We start from the raw sequence: 23,693 nt of genomic DNA on the forward strand, positions 1-23,693 counted from the left end.
AGTATAAGGAGCATCTTCAGAGAAATTACTGTTGCTTCTGTTCTTCAAAATGAGCATAAATCTTTAAGATCTGGTCCAAAGTTCAAAGCAGTCTGTGAAAAAGATGCCATTTCAGTAACTTCATATCTTAATGTTTAACAGCTCTCATTATCTCATGATAAGCCAAGAAAAGAAAAAAGCCCAACCTCCTACCCAAAAACCAAACTCAAGTGGAATGTGTAAAATAGTCTATTGAATCCTCTTCATAAGAATTAATTGAAAAGGTGCTCTAGGAAGGCAATGTGAGGTTTTGGTGAAATTGCATTATTGTGTTGAAGCTGAGCTGTTCTGAATAACGTGGATCTTAATAAATTTTCACATGGAAAAGGCCTGATATGTGAGAATAAAATGTTGGATGCCTCATTTTTTTTTTAATGGAATGTTAACTGTTACGGGCATTAAAGAATTTAAATTACAGATATTTTATTAAAAGCTTCTTTTAAAAACCCCATCTGAAGCTGACTCGCTCCACAAAGCAAATAAATACTTTCTAAAAACCACTATTGACCCAGGCCATAAGACTCATTATGTAGGTTGTGCTTCAGCTTTACTAGAGGGGGATCTTCTCAGCAAGTGTTTACTCCAAGAAGGGTTTCAGAGGCATGCAGTTCATTATTATAAAGTTTATGGAGAAGCTCATTGTACTGGACACATTTGCTTTAAGAATCAAGTAAAACCAAGCGGTTGATTGGAAAAGTTCAAGGAATTTTTTTCCCCCATTACTAAAACAGCAACTTACTAAAATTCAGGAGATAGAAAATAAAATGTTTCTTTCTGATTAGAAAAATAAGCACAGTAAAGGTATAGAAAAAATATAACTTCCTAAAAATTGTAAAGTGTTGTTTACTGAAGTGGGCTTGACTTTGATTAGGCTCTGTCCAATGGACTGTGGTGGCCAGCTGATGCTGACTTCCAGTTGCAGAGGTGGGGAAGTGCTGCAGTGACTCACTGCACGAGTGGGCCCCGATTCCCACGGGGTTGGTGATACAGTAAGACCTTGAGCTGGCTCCTGACCTGTCGTAGCCGTGTGAGATGTCCAGCAGCTACATTGTGCTGCTGGAAGCTGAAGTATTTCCTTGCAGTGGGGCCATGGGCCTTTTTCCTCAGGCAAGCTCTGATGTGCCAGGCCGAGCTGGGACAGGAAGGCAGCCTGAACGTGGCTTCCTGAAACCAAAAGGCATCAATGCACAACAACACTTTAGATTAAAAAAATGCTTTGTAATTGGGAAACACTCAATATTTAGCTGTACTTGGAGAACAAAGCCAACATTTGTACCACTTCAATGTTGTTCTTGCCCAAATTTAGAGTAATGGGATCTCAAAGGACTTGTTAGGCACAACTTTGATTCCCTATGAAAGGACTCAGAGGGTACTCAGATTACAGCTACTCTGAAATCTACTGATGAGAAGCCCAGCAACATTACTAAGTATTACAAACTATTGTGATTACCAAAATTTCCAAAACCAGAATCATAGGAAATAGTATTAAAACCTGTCTATATAGTGATTTCATTTTTATATAGTACTTTCTTCTTACCAGTTGAGTACTGTCACATTACAACTTCAATTCCTTCATGGTAACATTGCAAATATTATCATCTAGCTCTTCCTATTATTTGTAATTTTCCTCTCATACATTCTACTCTTGTATTTTAGATATAATTTAAGAATTCTCCAGATAGTGCTTAGTCTGTGGAAAGAATAAAACCCCACTGAACACAGCTGACTAACTGGGAAGTTGTTACTTAACTGGGAAGTGTTTTATAACCTTTCTGACCTGAGGTTGCACAGCACGTTAGGAATTTAATTTCTTCATTTGCTGGGAGTTGTCAGCAGTTTGGCAGGGAGGCTGTCAGCCCTCCCAGGGGACACTGCTGCAGGAGGGGAGGATCCTTCCAAACGGCCTGGAGTGCTGACCAGAAATGTAACTTAGGAAGGGCTTCTTCTCCCCCTCTAAGGTGGGTTAGATGTGTGAATTTTACCTACTTGGGGATTTGTTTTTCCTTGTAGAATTAGACTTGCACATCAAAATACTGCAGTGTGCAGGAAGCTGATGTGGCAGGTGTGTGCCCTGCATTCCAGTGAACCGGGAAAGAGCCCTAAGACCTCAGACCATCCAGCTCAGCTGGACCCTGTGGTGACAACAGCAAAGAAAAGCAGCCATCAGGGACTTACAAAGTCATGTGTAGCTTTTCATAAAATAGAGAAATGGCATAACTTTCTTATTTTCTATTTTAAGTTGGTGTAAAACACATTTTAAATGAGATTTGGTCTTGCAAAGTGCCACTCATGGACTCTCTTAAGAGAGGAGGTACCTATACCGTTAAAAAATGTTCTTGTTTTTATCCCAGTACTGGATTAAACCTCTGAAATTATGTAAAAGAAAATAGTCTTGGACTTTCAAAACTCAAAACTAATGTGTTAATAAATTAGAATAACCAGAAAAAGATTTATCTCTTTGGAAAAACTTAATAATCAGTAGTCTAGCTAGGAATACTCTCTTGTTTGCATTCAATAAGGAAAATATTTTTGTTTGTATTGGAATAGCTGAACAGCTGTCCCTGACTACTTTATTTGCTGCACAAAGAAAAGCAAGATATTGTCATAGATCTCTGTAAGCTGTCCTGTATATTCATTAATTTATTTACTAGATACTGTTACTATACCCAGCAGAGCCCCCTGCTGTTATAAATTCTCCTGAAATACCTTTCTATGTTTGCTATGTCTGGAACTTCTCAGTTAAGAAAAAAAAAATAAAGATAATTTTAAAAAATCCAGAAGTAGTCTCAAGGTCCTGTGTGCATGGACTTGTTCTGGATTCAGGAATGAAATCTGGATGTCCTGCCTACAAGGGACACGTTTGTCCTTTTGGCAGCAATTACAGTTTATATGGAAAATAAACTTGTCTTATCTTTATGTATCTCTGGAGAAAGACCTGTGCCAATGGATTGGCATAGGTTGGAAACAACACACAGAGAGAACAGGGAAACAAATACACCCTCTGAGTCATAACTTTAAATACTAAGGAGAAAAGGAAAAGGGCAAATGAGCCAGTTTAGCAACTCTGCACACAGACAGAAACCACCACACACATGGGGAGCCTGAAATGCTCTTCAAGTACAGAGCAGTGTATTCTCATTCCCTGTGTGGGAACAAGGCTCAAGGTAGAGACTGACCAAGGAGGAAGGACAGAAAAAATCAACAGGTTGTACTGGCACAGGAGAGGATATTGCAAATGATGTTTGATTCTTTATTCATCGTACAATACTGGTAGTAAGGGTGGAGAGGGCTGGCATGATACACCGAGAATCTGAAGGATTGCATAAATGCAGTTCACCCCGCAGAAATTCAGATCCTGCTGAGGTGGCAGAAGCCTCCTGCTGTTCATGTTGCTCTGGTCCTGATAACATTTTACTCTAAAAACATCGCATTTGCAAGCATTACCAGGCTTAGATGCATGACTGAACACCCCGATCCTGGAACCAGCAGGCTCCTAAAGGCACCAGAGCAGCAGGCGATAACCATTCCCCTCCACTCCAGTCTTTCTTTTGCCGAATTTAGAGGAAGATCAGAAAAATTGTGTTTGATGCTTCCTGACGGCTCGTACGTTTCGGTCAGGCTCCCTTCATCCTTCCTCATCCCCAGGCTGCCCTATGCCCCTGGGCTCCCCTCATCCTCCGATCTCCCTCACCCTCTGGGCTCCCTAATCCCCTGGCTCCCCTCATCCCCCAGGCTCCTTCACCGCCCCGGGCTCCTTCATCCCCGGACTCCCATCACTCCCAGGCTCCCCTGTCTCCCAGAGCTTCTCTCATCCCCCGGAGTCCCTAATCCCCCGAGCTCCCTTACCCCCAGACTCCCCTCATCCCTCTGGCTCCCTCATTCCCAGGCTCCCCTCATTCCCAGGCTCCCCTCATCCCCCGGGCTCCCTCATCCTCGTGGGCAAGAGCAGCTCCTCCGTCGGTGGCCATGAGGGGGCGCGCGGACCTCCCCGAGGTCCTCCCCGCCCCTCCCTCCGGCCCCTCCCTCCGGCCCCTCCCTCCGGCCCCTCCCTCCGGCCCCTCCCTCCGGCCCCTCCCTCCGGCCCCTCCCTCCGGCCCCTCCCTCCGGCCCCTCCCTCCGGCCCCTCCCTCCTGCTCCTTTTGCTCCTCCCGCTCCTCCCTTCTTCTCCTCCCTCCTGCTCCTCCCTCTCGCTCCTCCTGCTCCTCCCGCCGGCTCCTCCCGGGCGGGCGGCGCTCCGGCCCCGGCAGTGTCAGTCACGGCCGCGGCAGCAGCGAGCATGTCCTCCAGTAGGGCCAAGAAAGTGAAGATGGCCACCAAGTCCTGCCCGGAGTGCGACCAGCAGGTGAGCGGCCGCGGGCCGAGCGCGGGGGTCTGGGCAGGGAGGACGCGGAAAAGCGTCTCGGTGCCGCTGCGAGGCGGCGTTTGCGTGAAACAAATAATTGCTGCCTTTTGCAGCTTCCTGCGTGGAATGGGGATTAAACGCCGCGTCCCTCTCGCAGGGTAGTGTGCTGGTTACATTGCGGTGAAGTCCTTAGTTCTGCGCGGCTGCGGCGTTGTTTGTGTGCTCGCGGTGCTTAGTAACCGCGGGGTTTGTCACAAATACAATGGGCTTGGTGATTTATATAATGCCGTTCGCCCTTTGGATGCCTGGTGTGCCCCAGGCTGGGCGTTCGGCGGCGTTGTTTTCTCCCGGGGCACTTTGGGAGCACCGCAATCGATCCCTGGGCTGCGCTCTCTGCCCCGCAGCCGGGGGCTCCCCGGAGCCGCCCGTGTGTCCCTGGTGTGCACAAAATGGAGCTGCTCCCGCTCCGGCACCCGCAGCGGCCGCCTCGCACTGCTGCCGTGCCGGGAGCTCCTCTGCCTTCGCCGGGGACGATGTGACTGCTGAAAACAGGCCGGTGGGTTCCAGCGGAGCCCCGAACAATAGCCCAGCGCTGCCCCGGCGGCCGCGGGGCTCGGCGGAGGGGCAGAGCCTGTCACATGCGGTCATGGGAACCGCGCTGCTCCCGTTCGACCCTGCCGGCGGGCTGGGACACGCTGCTTTAGCTGCACTTGGGGAAAAAAAAAAAATAACCTCGTGCCATTTTTCTCTACTTAAAAAAAATCGTATTATTTGTTCGGACTTGCATAGTTTTTCCAGTGTTTCTGCTCCTGCTGGAACAGTTTGGAGTGCTGAGCTGTGTGTTGGCGTCCTTTCATGTTTTAACCAGCAGATGAACCGCTGCAAATGCTCACGTTAAGCACGTCACTGAAGTGCTATTTCTGAGAAAGAGTCGTGTGCCGAGTTCTGGTTATTCGGTTGGTGAAAGGAGAAATGAAAATGAGTGAGAAGTTACATGTGAGAGTGGGGGATTTTTTTGTTTGGCTTTTTGTTTGTTTGTTTCTTTTTTTTGTTTTATTTAATAAACGTAGTGAATGTCAAACCAACAATAGAAAGGGCAAATAAGCAAACACTGTAGGCTTTTTAAACTGATGTGAAATCTTTCACTTTGTTCTACACTTTAAAATACATATATGCATATGTCAGTGTAGATTTTCTCTTAGCAACTCTTCTGTGGCTAATATGGAATTAATATGCATATATGTCCTGCCCTGGCACACGTTGCTCACAGGACCTTGTTTTTCACTGCCAAATATTTCAGAGGGGACAAGAAACTAAAACCTACAGTACAAGTCGCTCTGGGGAAGCTCTCGTGTGACTCTTCAGTGGTTGTGTCCTATACTAGTCTTTCTTAAATTTTTCCATAAGCAAGGGCTTTGCATTTGTTTCTGAATTCTTAACTAGAACTGGCGTACATGGAGATATTGAGGCAGCCACAATTATTGTAATGTAATATTGAGTAAGACTTCTTAGGCTTTACAACTTTTTTTATCGTAATTTAGATGATATATCATTGCCAATGATATTTTCACAACCTAATTAATTTTCACAGCCTAATTAAACTAGGGAGCCTGAAGTATTTACAGTCAATCAGAGGAAATAATTATCACTTCTTAATTTAGTGTCAGGTAAAATTTCTTGTATAAGAAACTTAATTTCTTTTTGGTTAGGAAAATGTTAAACGAAGTAAAGTAGTGTTTGTAGGACTGTGTTGCCTTAATTATGGTGCAGGATGTTATCAGTGTAGGTCTTCAAAGGATAACTGACACGTTTCAGTGAATAAGTCCCTTCCCTCCCATTGATGCACACACCTACATGCCAAACCTGTAACGTGAGAACAGTATTGTTCTGTTAAATACAGTTAAGTTCGTTGAAAAATACTGGGTCTGTTCCAATCCCCTTGCGTGGTTTTGCCAAAAGTTTTTTTTTAAAGCTGAGCCTGGAAACGTAATTATTGGAGAGACCCGAGTGTTCAAAAATGGATTTAAATGGAACTCCTGTATCACCTTAAAAATACACACATTATCTGCTAGACTGGGCTTTAGTACTGTTATACTGACATATGAACAAGGAGACAAGTGTGCACACAAGCTTGCTACATTCTGAGCTTTAAGGTTCAATAAACCTTTATTGGAATTGGTTTTATTATGTCAGCATCTCCATAAAGGGAATTAAAAAGTCTTTAGTTCTGTAAAGCCTGTATCAAAAGTCTTACCTGTAAGCTGCTTGCAGGGTGAAATACAGGAGTTGGGATGTGCTGCAGAAAGCAAAATAATTTGTTTATTCCAAGTAGCAGTTAAGTTCCCCTTTACAGATTCATGTACTATTTGGGCAGGGTTTTTCCTAGCCAGTGGTTAAATTGGGCAGACAGTCGTGTTTCTGTGCTCCTGTTTGTTTCAGTGGACATTGGCAAACTTGTAGTGACCTGTCTTAAAGAATTACACTGGAGAAAGTCCCTCCTGCTTTTTCTCCCCCACTGTCATGCTTCGACATGACTCGACTTTTATGTGTGTGTTATTTTAATCTCTTCCAGATCTCTGTTTAAACTTGCTTTGATTTGTGTTTTGAGTCTTAAACCTAATCAAAGCAACATGGTGTATTCCTTACTACTTTTAAAAGATCTCAAAAGATCTTGGCATTAAGGTAATGAGGTTTGTAATTTATCACTGTGACCTTTTTTTAAAAAATTGCTCCAAGTAAGATTTTTTTTTTCATTTTTTGTATTAAATGTGGCATTTCTTGTTTTACATTGTCGTATTCTGGGGGAACACACTGCTCCTGTCTGCTTAGCTGATCGGGAAAAGCACTGTATTCTCTCAAACTCTTGGGCCTGCAGTCGGTTTTTGACTGGCTGTGGTGGGTTATTTGCATTTTGAATTAACAAGGTCCTTCTGTAGCCACCCGGCCTTGTCTCCAGCTCTGGAGCAGAGTGTGGTACAAATGCATCTGTTTTGCTTCGGGCTCTGTTGTGCCTCCTGTTTAAAGCTGCTCCTGCTCTCTAAAGGAGCTGCTTTCAAATGCTTCTGAAAGTGAATGTATTCTGAATGCACTGATGGTTTTAACTGATAATTATTTTTTAAAAGTAAATAGAGGAAGCACAACTGGAAATGTCTGACTGATTTGACTGGTGATATTTGAGAGCTCTGAAGAGAAATTGTATTTCTATTTTAATTCAGCCTTCCTTTAATGCTCTCCACTTTCCCCCACCCCCTTCCTGCCAGTCTGGGGAAAAGCAGTGCAAAGCAATCACAGCAGCTGTGCATTTCCAGCTTGGTTTTGAACAACTGCATAAAGAAAAGGCTTGCTGGGTGATTCACAGCAGAATCTGGTTTTATTATGTTTAAATACAATTGTATAATAGTACAGACCATAGTTTGCAGTACTGACTGAATTGGAAGAGTTATCTCTGCCAAATGAGAATTACTGGTGTGTTTGTTTCTTCATCGGGAAGGAATTCTGTCATAATTTGAAATTATCTGAAATATTTGTCTTTTGTTTTCCCAGGTTCCTGTTGCATGTAAATCATGTCCCTGTGGCTACATATTTATTAGTCGAAAACTCTTGCATGCTAAACGTTCTGAGAGGTCACCACCCATCACAGGTAATACTGACTGAGGGGCAAGAAGGGGGCAACAGTTCTTCCCCCTTATTTCTTGCAGGCAAAGGATATAGTATTTTACTTCTCTGTGTAAACTGACTATTGTCAGTTCACTTTCCCTTGAATTTGTGCCTGGTAGACTTTGAATATGTTAACTTTGCTTGAATTTTGAGGAGGGGGGCAAAGCTGGTGTTTTCAATCTGTCTTCCTTTGCACTTGTGATGTTGGCATTTTCTCTGTGTATGTTCTAGCTGTGCACATTGGTGTCTATGCAAAAAAGCTCATTACAGGAAGCTTTGTGTTAATCCTATTTCGAAGCTAAGTGTCTAGAAGTGCCAGAAGGATCTGATTTCAGAGTATGTGCTGATTGAAGCTGGGTTTTCTGAAAGTAAAAAATTGGTCAAAATGTTTAATCTAAATCCAGGTGGGTGTTGCTTCTCTCTCCATGGGTTGAATTGAAAAATAGTGTAATTTTTGTGTCCAACTTGTGTGTCTTTTGTTGATGGATAGAGTAATAAGTCAGTTGAATATGCATTCTGGCAAGAATAACATTCTTCTTGTGATCATTTTTATCACTTCCTCCAGTCCTAGTAGGAATGAGTGAGAACAAGAACCTGTCAGGGAAGATGTATATTAAAAAAAAAAAAACAAACAAACAAACAAAAAAAAAACAAACAAACAAACAAAAAAACAAAAACCCCAAACAAACCCCAAACCAAACAAAACCAAGAAACCCAACAGCATATCTGATCTAGAATGTCTACTTTTAAAAATTATCTACCAGACCTACAAAATGGAAGTTAAGCATTTGATGATTTTATCCATGTTTTGAAGGATCTTGTAGGAATTAGATGACATTGTGCTGATAACTGAACTTTCAAGGTGGAGGAGGTTAAGAAATGTCTGTGGTAGGTTGGAAGTGTTAGTCAGTTTTCTTTCCTCTTCCCCAGTGGATGAAGCAGTTAAAAATGAAGCTGAAGACCATAATCTGGTTGTATAATTCAGTTTTGTATGTAGGAAGTGCACCAGGGGAGACAAAGTGAATATATGCTGGGGGCCACCCTGTTGGAAAGAGCTCTGGAAAGCACTTTTTACTGTGAGGGTGACCAAAGGGGTTGTGGAGTCTCCATCCTTGAAGATACTCAAAAGCCTTCTGGACATGGTCCTGGGCAACTGATTCTTGGTGGTCCTGCTTGAGCAGAGGACAGGTTGGTCTCCAGAGGGTCCCTGGCCACCTCAACCTGTTGGTGACACTGTGAAATACAGGTTTTGTGTTAACATTAGTGACAAGTTACTCTGCTGTCCAGTTTGTACCCTGTGCCTGTACAGAACTAATGGGACAACTGCAGCAGGAGAAAATCAGTTCCCCAGGAAGATGTGGTAAGAGACTGTGTATGTCTATATTGTGCTCATAAGGTACCTGCCACTTCTTTTAGGAAATGTTTCAATATTTTCAACAATATAACTACTGCAGAATGGTGCTGCAGCCTTGCACATGTGCAGCTAATCCATGTTCAGTAGTGTGCTGTGGTCACTGTACTATTTTGGGTACCCAAGCTCATTAATTTATACTTAACCTCCAGGTGAAACTCATGTAAATACACTTTTTATTTATTTATTTATTTTTTATTTTGGTGTGTAGAAAAACATTACCCCTGTCACAGCCTTGTCACAGGCTGCATGTGGTGGGACACCTACACCGTGTGTTGTGCCATTTACTAAAGCATCTTTGACTCAGCCTTTGATTTGTCTGAGCAGCAGGAACGATTTCATTGTTACTGTCAAAAGATGATCAAGTGTAGTGGTGTTTGCCTGTGTGATAAATCTTTTTCTTTTGCTAGAGGAAGCAGGTGCAGTGGGCTGTCCTCATGGCTATGGTGTGTGCAGTTTGTGTTTCCATCTTGTTTGGGAAACTGAGCTTTTTGTGTACCAGCAAATGTCTCATGTTGCAAAATGCATTTGAAGCAACTGAAGGCTTGATCCTTGTAATCCAGAGGCAAAGTGTCATTCTGGATCTGAGCCCTTAATTTCTGCATGGATATCATGTTTGCTGTACAGGCATAGACATCTAACCACCTTAAGGAAAAAAAGGTGGGGTAAGCACTAGGAATGAATTAAGAACAGAGATGAAAAGAACTCTGGATGAGTCCATTTCTATTCCTTTGCACAGAAAACAAGAGCGAGGCCAAGCGGAGGCGAACAGAGAGGGTTAAGCGAGAGAAGATAAATTCTGCAGTAAATAAAGACTTAGAAAACCGAAAAAGATCCAGGTCTAACAGCCATTCAGACCACAGCAGAAGAGGAAGAGGAAGACCTAAGAGTGCCTCAGCAAAAAAGCACGAGGAAGAAAGAGGTATGAGAAGTGGAGAAATACGTTCACTGGGTTTTCTATTTGTATGAAGACTTTTTTTTTAATCAGTAAATGTTTATGCCATTTAAACCATTTAATTAGACTAGTTCAGCCAATACCTGATATCTTAATGTAGGGTGGGGACTGTTTCACATCTGTAGAGACCTCTGGTTTTTTGTTTCAGTGTCTGATGAAACAAACCACAAAGATCTAAATCTGTATTTTTAGCCACTGTGTCAAGTTTCAGCATGTAGGTTGAAAGCCATTGGACCAAAGTGTGAGGTTTTGTTTTGTTTTTTATTAAGGTGCTGCTGCTCTATATCACAAGGACAAACAATATGATGATGTCTGTTGTCAGAGAGGGATTAGAATGACTGGATTGCTTAAAAAGTTTCTTAAAAGCTTTTGGAAGGCCAGAGTAAAAAGGGCATTGCTACTATGACCTGAATTTTGGAGCCATGTTTCTAGAATAACACTCTGGAGGAAAAAATGCCTCCTTGATTATTAAGGTTCCTTGGTAACCTGCTGGGTTTAGTCTTTATGCAGCCAAGAGACTGTTACATGAGGAGACTAATTCTGGAGCCCCTCAAGAATGTAACTGTCACTTAAAATTTCTATTGTTTTAAGAACCCATTGGCACTTTGTTTGCTATCTGTGTTTTGGAGATAGTAATTTTAGACCTGAATTATGAATCCAGAACTTAGCATGGACTTAAAAAGGTTTAAAGGCAGGTAAGAAGACTTCATACAAATGTTCAGAAGATATTGTTCTTAAAACACCTTGAGCCTTCAAGTATATCTTGTGGTATAACTCAGAAATGCTGCTATTTTTTCCCTTCCAACTTGTTTGTTAGCAGAAAAAAGAGTGCTAATTCATGCTGCAAATTCCTTTAGTTTCTCACTTTTCAAAACCAGTTTTGATGTCTCTGCTGTTTGATTTAAATCTGTTCTTTCTTAATGTTTCTTTCTTGTAAACAAGTATAAATTGGGATTTAGTGGAGTTTTTTAGTGCTCTGGATTTGGAAAGAGGAGGTGGAATTTGATTTCTGTATTTTTTTCTGGGTGGAAATTGTTTTCCTATAATAGGAATGCACTTGTAATACCTAATCTCTTCACTGTTTCATGTGGCTTATTGATGTATGTAGCTTCCCTATTTGTTATTGACCCAAGGTAGACTTTGTCTAGCAGCTTTAGGATCCTTTCTAGGCATTTTAACTGCTGGTCTAGTTCACAAACAGCTTTGGTTTTAAAATTCCAGCAAGCTGCTTGGGTTGCCATATAAAAAGTAAATCTTCTTTTCTGTCCCTGGAAAAGAGGAAAGCAGTCAAAGGAAAAGATCCATTCTCTTAAGGCATGTTTTGTAGTCTCCAAAAAGAGACACATTTTCCTATTCAAAACTAGGCTGAGTGTTTCTAACCTCCTGCTGCATCCTGCTAAGTACAATATGCCAGTGCTTGGAGGTAGAGAACTGGAGATAGAGATGCAGTGAGATCTTTGCATCAGAGTGTGTGTGTGTGGTGTGCCTTTTTCTTGGTGTGTTTTTTAAAGTTGAATCTCACTTGGTAAGATTACCCTCATCTTCTCTTGCTCTTGCCATCCCCTTTACTTGATCTTGTGATACTGCTACAATCTCTTGCTCACCCTCTTCTGCAGAGCTGGTACAGAGCCTGGGTTCACACCCATTTGTCATTATCTTTGCTCCAGTACAGCTCATCTTATTGTTCAGCAGTAAGTAGGCTTAGAATATTTTCTTACTTCTGACTTATTTCTGGTTATGTCAGACTGTAATGTGTCACTGTGGTGATTTTTGGGCTGATTAAAAAAAAAGTGATATATATGGTTGTCATGGCTATAAAAATAAATTCAATAGTGAACTCACCATTTTGTAAGTAATTACTATAAATCAAGTTAACATTGACCTCTCCCTTTTCAAATCTCTTAGAAAATTGACCTAACTACTGTATGTGGAGTAATTAGTGGGAATTTTAGAAATAATCTTCCTTTACCAAACCTGGTGCTTGATAGTGTTGTTTGTGTATATTAAGCAACTGTAATTCTACTACAGTTAAGGTGCTTTTTGTGACTGATTGCTAGACCTGGTATCAGTCTGTGTAGTGTTGAAAGTCAGCTCTGGAGTGCAAGGTGTCAGCTTAGTGTTGGACTTTAAGTATCTTATTTCCTTGCCTGTTGCATGTTTCTGTGATATTTTGGGTACACATTACTTAGCACTAGAGATTGTGCTGTCCTTCTTTCACCCCAAATATTTGAAAAGATTACTTGCATAGGTGTTAAGTATTTGGTGCCTCTTGGGCCTCTGCAGTGCCTAATGCCTTTGTAGATGGAAAAAACAGGTGAACAGAAAACACCTCAATTATAATAGCATGGAAGAGCTGGTCATCTGTCCATTGGAAGGCCACTCAGCTATGAAAATTGTCTTCCTAAAGACCCCCATGACATTTGTAGCTTTGCTTCCTTGCTTGCCATGCTCTTTCCATACATAGTGTGCTTGTTCCCAGTTATGTCTGTGCCTTTGACTGGTTCTTTTGTGTCCTTTGTGACTGGTTCACATTAGAGCAAAGAGCTGCAGGATTCAGCAGCAATTAAGAACAGAAGAAGCAAAAAGGCTTTTTAGAACGAGCTATTTTTCCTGCATATTTAGCAAGGAGGAATGGAGGGGGAGGAAAGAGGAAGCTGATGTAGACTGAAGGGATATAGCAGAGTGCTGGGACCCAGAAAATAGTCCTGTCACATGTTCCAGAGCCATTTGATGACCCTGGAAAATAGGAACTTCTCTCTGCAGGCTTGGCTTGTCAAAATTATCACTTGATTTCTTCTTCAGAAATGGTACAATATATTTTGAAAATAGAAACACTTCATAATAATTTGACTCTGATTTTGTTGTGGTGATATGTTCTTTGTTGCACTGTGTGGGACTGACACACAGCCAGACCTGTTCCCAGGCTGCCTTGTTATCTGGGTACCAACCCTGACTGTATTAAAACAAACAAAACCCTTGTGTGCTGGAGGAAGTGGTGTTGGTTATTCTGAAAGAGGTTACCAGCAAATAAGGCTCAATAAGGCTGGTCTGTAGAATTGCTAAAGCATAGTTGTTATTTAACAAGGGATGAATCTCCATAAAGTATATATATTTCAGTATCCTGATAAAACTGAAGTAAATTTTTGGCCCAAATTTTTCTTTTCAAATGTTTTCCAGCTGTATTACTCACACAATTGCTGCCGAGTGTGCACATTTGAAGTAACTTTCTATCTTGAATAGTAAATCTATGCAAAATTTGTGAGGGGGAGGGTCAATATTTGATTTGTAACTATTCAGTTTTAAGGGCTACAGGTATAAGGGGTTGCAGGAGATGTGGGAATGCTAGAGATGTGCTCCAGAAAGACCGACTATTTTCACCTAAATAACCTCTTAGTTGTGCAGCAAAAGACTTATTATTTAATGTCTTACTGTCTATCAGAAGAACAATACCATTTTTGTCTTTTGTTCATAATAGAGAAATGAGTCAAAACTACTCTCAGATAAGATTGAAGTGGAAAGTTTTAACAGAGTCTGCAGAAGCCACAGTGTGCCATGAGCAGCCTGTGATGAAATGTCATGCAGGTGCAGGCTCTTCACTTGCTACTGCTGAGAGCTGGAATTGCCCTGAGAACGTGTGAAGCTTGCAAACCTTAATCCCTGATACTCTTTGATATTAAGATTTCAGTAAGCTGAAATCTGTCAGAACAAACCTGTCCCGTGAGGACAGAGGAGAAGGGCAACTAAAATTTAAAAAGTCCAAAATCTGTTAACAGTAGCCCAGGGATGGGGGGGGGAGAGTACTTTTCGTTTTGCTGGGTGCCCATATATTTAAGTGGTGGCTGGATTTGGATCAGGAAGCATGAAAGAAGGGGTGGGGTTTAGATATGAAAATACAAAAGATTAATGTGGAATAACCAGTGTGTGCAGTGTCTGTGCTCAGAACAACTCCCAGCATTGTTAATTTTTAAATGGTGAGAGGGAGGAAGTGGAGCAACCCAGACAGAGTGTGCATACAGGAACTGATTTGTCTTAAACTACAAGGCAGGACTTGCACTGAAACTCAGTTTCTAACTCATTTCAAACTCAATACCCTAGAGAATATTGTCTTGCATAGCCAGGGAACCAACAGAAAGCTTGTTTCTGCTGTTTCTGTATCAGTATTAAATCAGAACTCAGTGGTAAAGGATTTTTCAGCTCTCCTACTTAGTTTTCTAATGCAAGCATTTGATTTCACAGGGAAGGCAGTCTGTTGGAATTCTGTCCATAGCTGTAACATAAATGTGAAACCAAATCTAAAAATATCGTTATGAATGTGAACCCATTGAGGGGTAACTGGGTGAGTAGGTGGAGAGAGGAAATACTGGGATCTTTTTTCCACATGGTGTATTCCATTATTTTCCAGTGCTGCCTTGTCTTTCACTCTCCCATGCTAGTTCAGGTGTCTTGGTGGAGCAGTTGCCACATGTGTGGCTGTGTTAGTGAGACAGAGGGCTCTGGCAGGTGAGCTTTGTGTCATGATTGTGAATTAGTCCAGGCCACTCTGTAGCCTGGATTAGAGATGGAGTTCCACAGCTGGGCACCAGCCTTAAAGCTCTGAATGCATTTCTCTCTTCTTTGTGTCCACAAGCCTGGTCTCTGCTGACAAAACTGTTTCTTTGTTGGCTTTATTTTCTTAATGATTTGTGTCAGCTACCTGTGGCTGGATAAACTGGGATATAAATACTCTTGATGTGGAGTAGGTTATATTTATGAATGTGATATTTCTGAAATCGTATTACTTTACAGGTTTTTGTGGTGGGACGTAGTTTACCTGAGCACTGCAGTGTGGAAACTTTTCTATGGCTTCCTGTTGTGTGTCTGTAGCATTGAAACAAGCCAGCATCAGCAGAGACTGACAGGTTTTCACTTGCTCAGTGAGGTGTTAGCATTGTTCTACAGCTGGGATAAGATGGAAGAGCTGCAGTGTAGAAAGTCCAGAAATGTTCATGATGATAAATTAGGAGCCTGACTTCTGCCAAGTATCTGCTCTTTGCTCTTTGATGCTGTAATGAAACTCTTGGGTTTCTTTCACTTAGATGTAAAGTAGGGGGACAAATGTTGTGTTTAATGAGGATATTGTAAAATAACCTTGTTTTCTACAATATGAGGTGTTTATGTAAAATTAAAAAAGCCAACAGAACCAAAACCACTGAAGGAACACTTGAACACTTGTTTATCGTTATATTAACGACTCATTCTTTTGTCATGGTTTAAGAACAGAAATTCAGTCATGCTTTTGGATGACTAATTCTGTGGCTCTTCCAACACCTTTGTGTGCCTCCCTTGCTTCCTCCTCTTTCTCAATCCCTCATGCATAGGAGTTGATTGTCTGACTTCAATTCCACTACTTCACATAATTTATTAACTTCTGTGTAACTTGTGTTAACTTGGAATAATGGAAAAAGCTTCTAATAGTGCCTTTTTTTTCTTCTACAGAGAAACAAGAAAAAGAAGTGGACATGTATGCTAACCTTTCAGATGAAAAGGCCTTCGTATTTTCGGTGGCCTTGGCGGAAATAAACAGAAAAATTATCAATCAAAGACTCATTCTGTGACTTTTAAGCACAGTGTGGTGCAGTTCATGCAGGATGGCTGGCAGGTTGCCTAGGTGTCATGGACTCTTGGGAAGTGTGTTGTCTACGCCAACAAGGACCATAGTATTTCCTGTTAAAATTCTGCTGCTGTTCTTGGAAATGGAATTCTGTCTCTACCAGTCAGAAAGAAAGTGTTCACAACGTTGTGCTGTGAGAAATCAAGAAGCAGATATGTTTTACTCCTTGAAGACAATTGCTAGACAAATGCACAGAGAGACTGCACCTGTTCCAGAGCACTTCTCTTGAATTTGCTGCCAGAAATGCAATATTTTAAATATTTTCAGAAATAAATGATTTTCCTTTAAAATTATATATTTCAGATTTTTCAGCTATATTGCAGTTTATGTATGTACAGTTCACATAACTTTTTAATAAATTGATATCCCAATATTTTATTGAACTGGGAATTAAGTACATTTGTGATACTCAGGGTGTGTTGGTTTTAATCTTCTTAGAAGTCTGGTATTCATCCTAGGTATGACTTGAGACTTAAATTTTTTAATAGGTGTGGTATAATTCTGATAGGAAGAAAACTAAAGTGGTTTAATTTGGGGCGGGGATTATTTTGTTAGACAACTTCATATTGTGTATGAATTAGCTCTAGAAAATCATTTCCTGTTACATAGAGTTGTTTCTTTAAAATCATATATACTTTATGAGGTCAGACGCCTGAAGTTTAAGAGCTAAGCACTTGTTTTATAACAACAGTTTGCTGGTCTCTGCCTTGCCCAGCCAGTAAGTTCTTCTCCCAAACTCTTTCTTGGGCCGTTATTTCCTGGAGAGGCAGAGAAGCAGGTATCAGGTTTGTGGATCTGCAGTTAGCATCTTACTGGTATTGCCAAAACACGAGGATATGGTAGTTCCTTTTACTCTCAATAGCTTTCTTTGCCTGCCTTTTAAAAGCATAATTCTTCTCACTATTGTGTTTGGGCTGTTGACTGTAAACACCAAAGCAAAAGTCTACCTGAGCTGTTTTGGTAGAAATAGGTTTGGGGAAGACATTCAACAGAGTGGTCTTTGTTAAAGTGGTATTGTGCAACAGAGCCAAAACTCTTCTTTTAGTAACTATATGGGGGTTTGTGTTACCAAGAAAAAAACCCCAAAACCTCAATCTGTGTAAAATCCTGAAGGAGGAGGTGTAGGAGGTAATTACATTCATAAAATCTGATACACTGGGGTTTTGTCACCTTTCATTCGCTCTTTTCTGAGAAGGGGAATGCAGTTAAATGTTTTTTAATTAAGTGTTACTCAGGCTCTTCAGTGTCACATTACTTCAATAGTGAGAATTGCCTGATGAGGTTCTGCTACAGAACCGAGCTCTGGGTGGATGCCAAGATTTTTTTAAAAGCCAGACTATCAAATACTGACTGTCTGTTAGTTATTGGTTAAAAGAAGGAGCCGTGGTAGTTTCAAGTGAAGCCACAAGGGACTGATCAGATGCAAACTTTGTGGGCAAAAGCAGGAAACATGGAAAGTGATTTTTAATTCTTAACTCCTGAGGAATAATTGGGATCCTGTTTAGCACTGCATGAGAGAGGTGGGTGTGGAAATGAACTTAAACCACTTAATACACATTTGTCTTCCAGTAAATGAGAGATTGTGAACACAAGACCTACTTCCCTACATCATGTAGACTTCTGCTTTCCAGAGCCCCAGCCTGTCACAGAACCAGGAGTAAGGACGGATGAGTAACTCTTAAGGCTAGAGGATATGTTTGCATGGTAAGTTATTAAAGTCAGAACAACAAAAGGGAAGCTCTGACTTTGAAAACTGAAGGATATGATCAGGCTGGTGTTGCTCCTGTTGCTAGAATGAGATTTGCTGTGATAAGAAGGGAAAAGGGAACTGCCAAGGCAGTCTGTTGGGTGCTCTGACCTGCTTTCCTACCTGTTCTGTTTCTTTCTGCTCCTCCACGTGGAGTTGAAGTTACTGTCAGAGGACTGAAGTTAATGTTAGATGTGACAAAATTTAACTTACATTTTTACATTTAGGTTGGTGCCTTCTCTAATAAGTGCTGAAAAATGTGTTCATACCTCTCAAAAGTGCAAGGCTGTTTTTTCTCCTTCATTGCTGAGGCTCTCTGGAAACAATGTTTTGAGTTCTATTTCTTTGTTTCTTCCCTTTGTCTTCCCCAGGTCTCTGCCCTCAGCTTTTCTCCACATATTGTCATGATGCTTTTCTTCCCCTGCTGGCTTCCAGTTTCTTTGAGAAAGCTGTGATGGAAGCAGGTGGCCTTGAAAATGTCCTAGGGAGAGAGAGTAGTTCTTTGCCAGTGGATATGGCAAAGCAAGAGACCAGACTTTCTCTTCCCAGTAACCAGAAGCAAGCCATTCTTCCCTGTATAGGCAGGACATTTCAGCATCTTCCCAAAGCCCTGGTAACTGTGGTATGCCAAGACATAGATTTCTTGGAACACATTCAGTGACTGAACTGTAAAGTGTCTGCATTGTACAGAAGAGGCATCAACATGATGGCATCTCAAGAGCTCTTTCTTTGTGTGTTAGGAATGATCCACAGATGAAACACTGCAGCAAATCATTGTAGATTATAATTGTAAATTCTATTTGCTCTGTCTATGAGACTAAAATAAAGCTAGTGACAGCTAAGTGATGAAAGAGAAAAATTCTGTGTGTGGAGCTCTGACTTGGAAACTGCACAGTTTTTGAGAAGCAGGAATAAATATGGTAACACTTCAGGAAGTTGCTTACACAAAACTTCTTTTGTGACTCTAGTTCCAGATTTTAGGTCCTGCCTGTGACTGTCTTTGTGATTCAGGCTGTCTCCATTTGTTTCACTGCATTTTTTGTAGCATGCAACCTCACACAGAAAGATAGTCTTTCAGAAAAAGCGAATTAGGCTGCAGTTTTTTGTCAACAAAAGATTAAGTAAAATACCAGTCCAGCTCTGTACATGTCGATTTGCCTGACTGAGTAAACTTCCTGTTAAGAACTGAATAGTTTAGGATTGTACTGGAGCACTGCCTATTTGCAAACCACCATTCAGCAAGAAATCTGTTTCCATTTATTTTTTTTAAGAGCTATGCTTGCAGTGTTTATAGTTCTGTGTGGCAGCATGTCTGACCATCAAGTGTGGGTTCACAGTTTTGGCTTGAGATTTCTCTGCATTTCCTCTATTCTGCTACTAGATGGCAGCCTTATTCTAAATAGTTCACTGTTTATTCAGGCATTCTTACTATGGAGACTAGGAAGAGCATAGCATTGAGTTTTCAGTGAAAGTACCCTGAAAGATCATTTTTCTTTAGAACACCACTCATATCTAACATGAGAACTTAAAATCCTGCTGATGGGTGTTAGTGGCTCTCTGCATTCCACCAGTGTGGGATGTCAGCTCTTGAGCTGTGAGAATCGGTAAAGGTGAATAATTAGTCAGGACCAAAGAATTCTGAAATTTCCGTTGGCAATTAAATAAAAAATGATTCAAGGAAATGCTTAACCTCACCTGGAAGTCCCATATATTTAAGTTTTCTTTGGTCAAATTTTACAAACATCTCTGATTTTCTTGGTTTTTTTGTTCTAATACTGTTATGGTTGATCAAAAAAGTTGTAAATGGGACAAAGTATTGGGGAATACTTCGCAGATTATCATCATCATCCTGTAATTGGGCAGGATTTATGGAGAGAGAGACTAAAAATGAGATACTGGCTTTGAGTATCAGTTCCCAGACACGGTCTTTGCGTTGATTTTACTTAGTGCTTTAATTATTTTATTTTTTATTGTTTTTCTAGGGTTTTTTATTATAGTGAAACAGTGGTCCTGTAGGCTACTCACAGCACTGTGTCTGTTCCTTGTATCTTGGACTGTGTTATCAAGGATGCTCATTATCTTACTGCCTGACAGGATGTGGTGCTTAACTGCTGTTCTGATAACCTTTAAAGTATTGACAACCTGTGATTAAACAGTGTAACCAGACAGCTGTGTTAAAACCACTGCTCAGTTCAGGCCTTTCTGAGCAGCTGATCCCTGGAAGGATCCCTCTGCACCATGATCCAGTGCAGGTGTGCTGTTATCTCTGGGTGCAGCTGTGCAAGTGGTGTTGTTTGGGTTAGCAGGATGCGTTTCAGGCAAGTCTCAGGGTAGTCCATGCTCCCAGTGCTTTTGTTTGCATCATGGAAAGGTCATGGGAGGCAGGATTTAGATTCATTTCACAAGACATTGACCTGGAAGATGTCTTCAGCTGCTTGTTCTGCAGGACCAGGACTACCTGGAGCAGGTGTTGGGCTCCCAGGGCCAACTGTTTCACTCCACACATTTCCCCTTGTGCCTCACTTCTTGCTTATTAAGGAAATACAGCAGACTCAATGGAAACAAGTTAAACCAACACTTTCAGGTGAGTCTAAAAGCAATTTATCCTTCAAAGTATTGACAATATCACTGTTTTGTAATAGGCTTCTTACTCTTTTATTTCACTGTGGGTGCTGGCAAATAACCCCTAGCAAATTCAACAGAAGCATTTCAGGGTGTTGCTTTCCCCAGTTAGTTGCCCATCATTTTTGGAGGTTACTACCTAGGTAGCAGTGATGGTAGGACAGCTCTAATAAGTAATAGAATAAATGGGTTTTTTCTTCTTTTTTTAGGCTGTCACTTTCTAAACTCACAGAATTCTAAGTCTGGCTGCCCCAAAGTTATATCTGATTTTTCTTTTGAGATGAAGATGATCAATTTTGCTGCATTGTGGCAGACCAGACACTGCAAAAATACACTGTGATTTTAGTAGACATTGTGAGTTCGTAATGAACTGAAAATATCTGTGAATCAGTGTACTAAAGTGTTTGGTTGGGGTTTTTTCCAGCTCTTACTCTAAAGAGGGTTACTCATAGCTGGCAGCTGTTGATTGGGATGTGCAATCTAAGTAAAAAGCAATAGGCAGGAGGCAGTGGAAATGGATAAATCTGTGAATTTCCTTTTTCTGCAGAAGAAAACCTAAATGTGCTTTCATCAAAGTTGTTTAATTTCAAGCTCAGAACATGGTTCTCTTGAATTGTTTGGTGTCATCGTGCATCATATCCCCAGGAAAGGATCAGGTACCCCTTCCTTGACCTCCCTTTACCCATGTAAGGTACTTTTCTTGGTACTTCTTAGCTTTGTGCATCAAACCTGAACTCTGTCTTATAAAAGTTTATGCCTTTGGTTTCCTACTATGTATTATTTCTCTCAATCTCAACTCAGTCTTTAATTTTAAGAGTTCAGAAATAAATACTATTTTTAATCCTGGACAGTGTTGAAGACCATAAAATGCTGTTAAGAACAGTGAATGTTCCAGATAACCTGCAGTACAAATATTAATAGTCTGGCAGTTTTCCAAGTTTCCATTTTGTCTTGGAGTAAACAGCTTTTGAATATTTTATGGAAAATGTCTTGCTAATAAAGACAGATCTTCAGACTGAGGTCAGAGTTGCTTTATTTGGAGAAGTTGTGGAGCAGAAGGTGTGTCTGTGTGTGTGTGGAGGTGCCTGTGTGTGAGGTGTGTGCCTGGAGTGTCTGTGTAGCTGGTTTGGGTCCCAGGGCTGGTTCTCAGCGACAGCAGAAGTGCTTCATCAGGGTCAGTGAACTCACTGGAGCAAGAGATGAACCAGAAGTTCTGTTTTGCAGTAAAATGAATAAATGATACCATTTTACTGGCACTGCACAGCAGTCCGGAGTGTATTTGAAAGTGATGTGTATTGATGGGGTTGACTGCTTAGGCAGATAAAAGGTTCTGAGGTGTTAAAGGACGTTTTTAAGTAATGACATACAGTTTATTAACAGCATAGTTTATGAATCTTTAGATCTAGAGTTGTCATAACATGCATAAGAGTGCACTGGGTGTTAAATCTGTCTTGTGAGACCACACAGAATGTCCTGGAGGTAGTACAGGTTTTGTCTTGAACACAAGACAGAGTCAGAGGAAAGGCACGAGCGTAAGAAACTCTTGCAAAGAACAGCTATTTATTTTGCATGAGCCTGTCAGCTGGGGACTGCATGAAAACTATGAAATGCTGGTGTGTAACCTCAGAGAAATGAGGTTAGAAATGTAAGGCTCAATTTGTTTAAGTTGCCCAGGGAACCAATGTTACTGTAGACTCAGGCTTAAGGTATAATTGCCTTCTGCTGTACCTTTCTGAAACAGTGGAGGATTAAGATTGCTTCCTCTCATCTTGGAAATCTAACAGAGCTCTCTGTTCCTTAAGACAGAGCAAGTCCAAAGAATGGAAAATTATATAGTAAGTGATGAAATGCTTAAGGCAGAGATATATCGAGTTTTGGCCAAGTAATGATTCAGAGCCTGATCCTGTAGTTCTACCTCTTAATTCTGCTGAAAAAGAAGCTTTAAAGTAAAAACATTAAAAAAAAAAAATAAAAAATTTGTAAAAGTAGAATTCCCTACCAAACTGAGTGGACAAACCTATCTTAAGATTAGAAGACGAGCATTAGAATTTACTCCTAGGATTTTTATATCATGGCAGCTATTGACATGCAGAGAAAGTTTTTCAAAAGGGTACACTTAAAACAAACTTTATTTAACTGATTGAAATTATGTAATGCCTTTCTAACACTTACATAGTTTTGAAATGTTTTGAAATAGCACCTCAAAGCAGTGTATAATGGGCTGAATGGAAAATGAGCAGGAAGCCTAATTTAGATAAATGCTAATAGCTGCATTCTGCAATACAGCTGAAGTGCCCTGGTAGGGAAAAAATCCAGTGTGCAGGATTACTCATGAGTCTAGTCATTTCTCGATCTATTTTTCTTTCATTGTTGCTCACACCCATTTTAAAAAGATTGAGAGTCCCATCCAAAATATTTAGCTTACATTTCTTGACGCTGACCAAATTCCGAACTTGGCAGCTCTGTGCTGTTGCTTCCAACAGTGCCAGCACTGTCTGCTGGCACACAGTTCCTTAGCAACAGGGAAGCTCACGTTTGCTTACAGCTCATGAGTCTGCATCTAAATGTAGTTCTGGAAAAAATAAAAGGTTAGAGGAGTTTGGAAGGGGAAACCGATACTTGAACAATTTGTTCTGTTCAGTGATTGAGACTGATGGCAGTAGAACATAGGAAAATGAGTCTCAAAATATTTTCTTTTAAAATATTCTACTGTTAGTGTGTTGCAAGAACTCAAAATTAACAGAACCCTACTCCTACCAACAATAGAAAGATCAAAAATAAAAATGCAGCGAACGGGAAAATCAGGGGACCTGTTCTGTTTTGAATGTGTGTGTTACAAATGCCTTGGAAAGGAGAAGATTCATAATTTGAACATGGGGAATCTGAGAAAGCCATAAAAATTATATGTTCTGAGACTAACAGATGGGTTGAGATTATATTAGATTAATTATTTCTGAGATTGTTGATTGCTGCTTGTCAATTTACTGGTGCCTTTTTTTGCTGATCAAGCTGTGATATCTTAATGGGTTTTTGGCAGCTTGTGCTTTTTATGACTGCAGTAATACTCAAAAGCACAATGACTTAAAAGGCCACTGTCAGACTGTTTTTGTGTTATGATTACAGTAATCTCAGTTTCTGGGATTTCAGGCATGCAGTTTTCCTTGTTAGCCAGCATTAGAGCTGCAATGGGGTTTCCTTATATAGCAAAGGCAGGAAGGTAATTGTGGCTCACTCAGACATGAGGGGGAGGCAGGGACCAGAGAGAGAAGC

The 23,693-nt window shown here is 40.9% G+C and overlaps 1 protein-coding gene across 1 annotated transcript; it reads left to right on the forward strand.

Moving 5' to 3' along the window:
• The first annotated feature begins 4,214 nt into the window (after nt 1-4,214).
• Nucleotides 4,215-16,427, forward strand: CUNH16orf87 (chromosome unknown C16orf87 homolog). Its single transcript, XM_051805924.1, has 4 exons — nt 4,215-4,381; nt 7,925-8,021; nt 10,189-10,371; nt 15,880-16,427. Exons 1-4 carry the CDS (start codon nt 4,316-4,318, stop codon nt 15,996-15,998), a joined length of 465 nt encoding a protein of 154 aa, XP_051661884.1. The 5' UTR covers nt 4,215-4,315; the 3' UTR covers nt 15,999-16,427.
• Nucleotides 16,428-23,693: the final 7,266 nt, after the last annotated feature.

This window comes from Manacus candei, unplaced genomic scaffold (assembly GCF_025592945.1).
Source record: "Manacus candei isolate 608988 ecotype Guabito, Panama unplaced genomic scaffold, ASM2559294v1 h1tg000065l, whole genome shotgun sequence".
NCBI classification, from domain to species: domain Eukaryota; kingdom Metazoa; phylum Chordata; class Aves; order Passeriformes; family Pipridae; genus Manacus; species Manacus candei.